The sequence below is a fragment of the Octodon degus genome, unplaced genomic scaffold (assembly GCF_000260255.1).
Source record: "Octodon degus isolate 3935 unplaced genomic scaffold, OctDeg1.0 scaffold00003, whole genome shotgun sequence".
Taxonomy (NCBI): domain Eukaryota; kingdom Metazoa; phylum Chordata; class Mammalia; order Rodentia; family Octodontidae; genus Octodon; species Octodon degus.
In genome coordinates, this window is record NW_004524579.1 from 11,570,208 (window position 1) to 11,574,980 (window position 4,773).

General features: G+C 39.0%; 1 protein-coding gene across 1 annotated transcript; it reads left to right on the plus strand.

Moving 5' to 3' along the window:
- Positions 1-3,571: 3,571 nt before the first annotated feature.
- LOC105742216 (40S ribosomal protein S27) lies at positions 3,572-3,838 on the plus strand. Its single transcript, XM_012514802.2, has one exon. It carries the CDS (start codon positions 3,584-3,586, stop codon positions 3,836-3,838), a length of 255 nt encoding a protein of 84 aa, XP_012370256.1. The 5' UTR covers positions 3,572-3,583.
- Positions 3,839-4,773: the final 935 nt, after the last annotated feature.

Below are 4,773 nucleotides of genomic sequence, written 5' to 3' on the forward strand. Positions count from 1 at the left end.
CATCAGGCCCCACTGGAACACCCTTTAAGGACTGGGGATTATTATTTAACAGTGTAAAAAATTGGTCTCTTATCTCACCCCATATTGGACAAAAGTGGAAAACAATTCTAAATGGAATGAATTTTTAATTGTGAACGGTAAAACTTTCAGAATGAAATATTAGAGTGTTTTCAACCCTAGTTTTTCTTAGATCACAGAAGAATAATTGTGGAAGGGAAAGGTTATAAATTAATCTATGCTGGAACATTAAAATTAAAATACTTTGCTTTTTTCTTTATGCCTAAAAGAATAAAGTTTACATAATCTCAAGTATACAGACTGTATTTCTAACTCATATAAAGGACAAAAGATTTTTAAATCACAGCAGTATATATATATATATATATATATATATATATATCAGTGTATCTACATATGTAAATAAGAAAAGGACAGCCACTAAGCATTTATTATCAAGGGAATGCAAATTTAAAAGCCACCTTGACAAAACTGTTGAAGTTGGACAACACCAGACTTACACCTCTGTTCCACTGCAGCAGCTATCTGCAGCCTTTCTGTAGATTTCGTGCTTTGCAAGCCATAACGGTCTCTTTCACAGTTATTCTGCTGTTACGGTGAAAGGCATTAACAAGCTGGACAAAAATGAATGACATGGCTGTGTTCCCACAAACATTTATTTACAGAAATGGTAGTTTGCCAACTCTTGCTCCGTTATGCCGAAGTTAAAATAAACTATTAATAGCACCATATTGAAAACATGTTGGATTTAAAGGTAGTAGCTGATAAATTGTATGATTTTATTTGTGTAAATTCCAGAGGTGGGAAATTTCAAGTTTATTTTTCTCTCATACAAGCACAAATCAGTACTTTGAAATAGCTGTATGTAAGATATTTGTGATAAAGATAATGAAGCATAGCAATGAGAAAGAAAAAAACCATAAAGGTTTGCTCATTAAACTGAGCTTGTTGTTCATGCTTGTAGCTAATTCCGGTTCAAAATGATGATGAAATTTTTTCTACTTTTTCATAGACTTGAGTATAGATGACGTTGTAGTCTACCCATATGATGTAGTCTACCAGTAATTTTCTGTTTTTCAGTTTTCTTAATGTATTTTCCTCGCCATCCCACCCCTGATGTTGAACCAGTATACCATCTGTAAAGTTGAGGACACAGCTTTAGTTTCTTTAAACTTCTCTCGCAGGTTACAAGAAAGATGTTTTCTATCACAAATAATGATGCAGTCTGATTATTTAACCATTGTACCTATTTCTTATAGGCTGAGCCTCTGCTTCCTTTATGTATTCGTCAAAACTGACCACCAGGTGCAATCTTTCATCGTGCTGTTAAGGGATGGCCCTTTGTGGTGTGGGCAGGTGCACGCGTACAGCAGAGCTGGTGTGGCATGGGGCATCTGTGTTCCAGAGTCGTTTTTCTTTTCTGTAAGATGGTGAGCAGATTAGACCCACTTCACTGGGTTTTGGGAAGATTCTGTAAAGTGGAGCCAGTAAGCAGTTAATAAGCACTTAGGGTTTTTGTTGCTGTTGTTTTGAAACAGGGTCTCACTGTGTGGTACAGCACTGTGTAGCCCATGCTGTTCTTGAACTCCTGACAATTCTCCTACATCAGCTTTCCAAGTGCTGGAATTACAGGTGTGCACTTAGGTATGATTGTTATACTTTCTTTTTCCTTCTTTGATTCATCCCTATTTTTTTCCCATAATTTTATTGAAATAATTTAAATTTTAAACAAATAGCAATGAGACAGTTTCAAATTGGTAGGACAGTTTCAATAATTAACACATTGCATACATTCCTCCCAGTGGTTAATTGCTGTACAAGATGCGGACATGATCTCCTGTCTACAAACATCATTAGAACAAATCATTCTATTCATTAAGAGAATGTAACTATATCTATCCTAACCACTTTGAATACACAGATACAAAATGGACATTCATCTGTGTACCCTTTTTTTGTTAAGTTCCATTATTTGAATATTGTAGGTGTGTTAACTTAGTCCATAATAGTATTGGGTTTTCTGCTTCACTGGCAATGTTAGAAATTGTTGACCTGAGTCCCCTACAAAAGGCAGAAGAATTTTTTTTTTTTGCTCTGAATGCCTTCAGGGCAGGTTTGGCTGGCTTGAGTTGTGGGGATGGAACCACAGCCACCTGAGCCTGACAGCTTTGTGGAAGCAGCCACTTAAAGAACTGACCTAGGGCCCCCATCCCTATTTTTAAAAAGACAAGCTTTAGACTGGGAATGTGGCTTAGAGACCTATGTGTGCAAGAGCTTAGGTTTGATTCCCAGGACTGCAGCCAGTCAGTCATTCAATAAAAAGATAGCTTTGATTGCTTTGGAAACTGCATATGTTGCATGTATTTTTCATCCAATTTGTGTTGCATGTGGCTAATATGTGGTTAATACCAAGCCTGAAATAGCCTCATCCTGAAGTCTCTGAGTACGCTGTTGTCTACCTTCTTTTACTTAACATTCTTTATAAGCTTCTCTGATCTTTCAGTGTGAAATTTAAACCACCAAACTCACTGTTGCTTGCTGGCGAATAGATAGCAAAAACAGCCTCTAGTGCCACGTAACTTTTTCTCTGTACCCTTATCATTATCCTTTATACCTTTCTCAGAACTCTGCCCTCATTTGTTGTAGACACTATCCAGAACCTGCTCAGACCTTTCAGACCTTCTGGGTTTCTTACTGTTTGTATCCTCTCCCCCTACCCCACCCCATTCCCCCAAAACAAACAACCCCCCCCCCAAACTTCTGGTTCTTCAGATTCCTCAGCTGGAAAATGAATATAAAACCAACCTGAAAAGGTTGTTTTAGGGATAAAATTCTCTAATGCAAAATCATTCATGGAGCACCCCTAGCCATACCCATATATTCTGATTAATTTATGCTGGGGGGACAAGATATCTAGTGTGAAAATCAAGCTTCCTGGGAAGTTCCTTCATCCTTAAGCAGAAGGTAGTACAAGAGTGTAAAGTGTATGGCACATTACAGCCATCCAGACAGTTTGCATTCTCCATCTTTTGTCTTATTGTTGTTCTGTATGCTTTCATTGGACTACTAAGAATACATATTGACTATCTCCTCCCTAAGGATAGTGACATTATCTAATTAATATCCCATGATCTGGTAAAATGCTTGACAGTTAATAAGTTTAAGTGAATGAACATGTACATGCTCTGATTTTTGTTCCCCAAATGCCCATGTTTGCAATATTTGGGGTGTTTTGTTTTGTTTTTTGTATTTTAGGGAAGGGTCTACAGGGTGTTCAGGGTCTCACTACTGGATTGGACTTGTAGTGATCCACCTGTTAACAGCCTCCCAGGTGTTGGGATTACAGGCGTGTGCCACCACTCCCAGTCTCAATTGCCATCTCAGCACGCCCTGGGGACGGGACCTGCAGGGCAGGCCTAGGGATCAAACCCCTGGCCCCTGCTCCTTTCAAGCGCTTTAATTTGCTGAGCTATTTGGCCGGCCCCATGTTTGCAATATTTGGCCTATCAAAGTAAGATGTTAAATTCATCAGTAATTCCGGCGGTGACGAACCCCCTACGAGAACATGCCTCTCGCAAAAGATCTCCTTCATCCCTCTCCGGAGGAGGAGAAGAGGAAGCACAAGAAGAAGCGCCTGGTGCAGAGCCCCAATTCCTACTTCATGGACGTGAAGTGCCCAGGATGCTATAAAATCACCACGGTCTTTAGCCATGCACAGACGGTAGTTCTGTGTGTCGGCTGCTCCACTGTCCTGTGCCAGCCTACAGGAGGGAAAGCAAGGCTCACAGAAGGATGTTCCTTCAGGAGGAAGCAGCACTAACAGTACCCTCAGATGAGTGGGAAGCCATCCCAATAAACACATTTTGGATATAAAAAAAAAAAAAAATCATCAGTAATCCTAGTAAAGCTTTTAGCTGAGATACATTTATTTCTTTAACTTTGTATTTTAGAAAAGTCTAATGTATATAAAAGAAGTAATAGTAAAATAGGGGGGCCTGCCCCTTAGCTCAGTAAGTGACTGCTTCAACAAAGCAGTCAGGCTCAGGTTGCTGTGGTTCCATCCCTACAACTCTAGCCAGCCAAACCTGCCCTGAAGGCATTCGGAGCAAAAAGGAAAAAAAAAGTAATAGTAAAATGAATCCCCTTAAACCTGTGTCCATTTACCACATTCAACAGAGATCATGCTTTTGCCACGTACGTTTCACTTCTCATCTTGCCCATTCCATACCCAGATGTTTTAAATAGAAGAAATTGTGTCATTTTTACTTGTAACAGTCTCACTATAAATCTTTTAAAAACAGGAATTTTATTTTCCTGTTCTTCTATTGGTGTTGGGATCAAATCCAGGGACTTAACTTGTACTAGACAAGGCCTCTACCTTTGAGCTATCCCTAACCCCAGAATGAGAACATTTTTAATAGGACAGTAATATATTTATCATTCCTAATAAAACATAACAGTAGTAGCATCTAATGCCCAGTGCCTCATTACATTTCTCCAGCAGCCCCAACATGTCTTTTTGTTGGTTTGCAGACTCAAAAGTCACACAAGGCCTGGTTATAAAAAAGTTCTTCAGAAAAAATAAGTTTTTATTGTTTATCTCCTTTTCCCTCTTTTTTATAACTTTCAAGATTGAGGTGCTTTATAAGGAACCCCACAAACTTTGCTATATCAGATGAAGGTTCTGTGTTTTTAAAGACTGCTGTGCCTGTCTGTCTGTCTGTCTGTCTGTCTCTCTCTCTCTCTCTCTCTCTC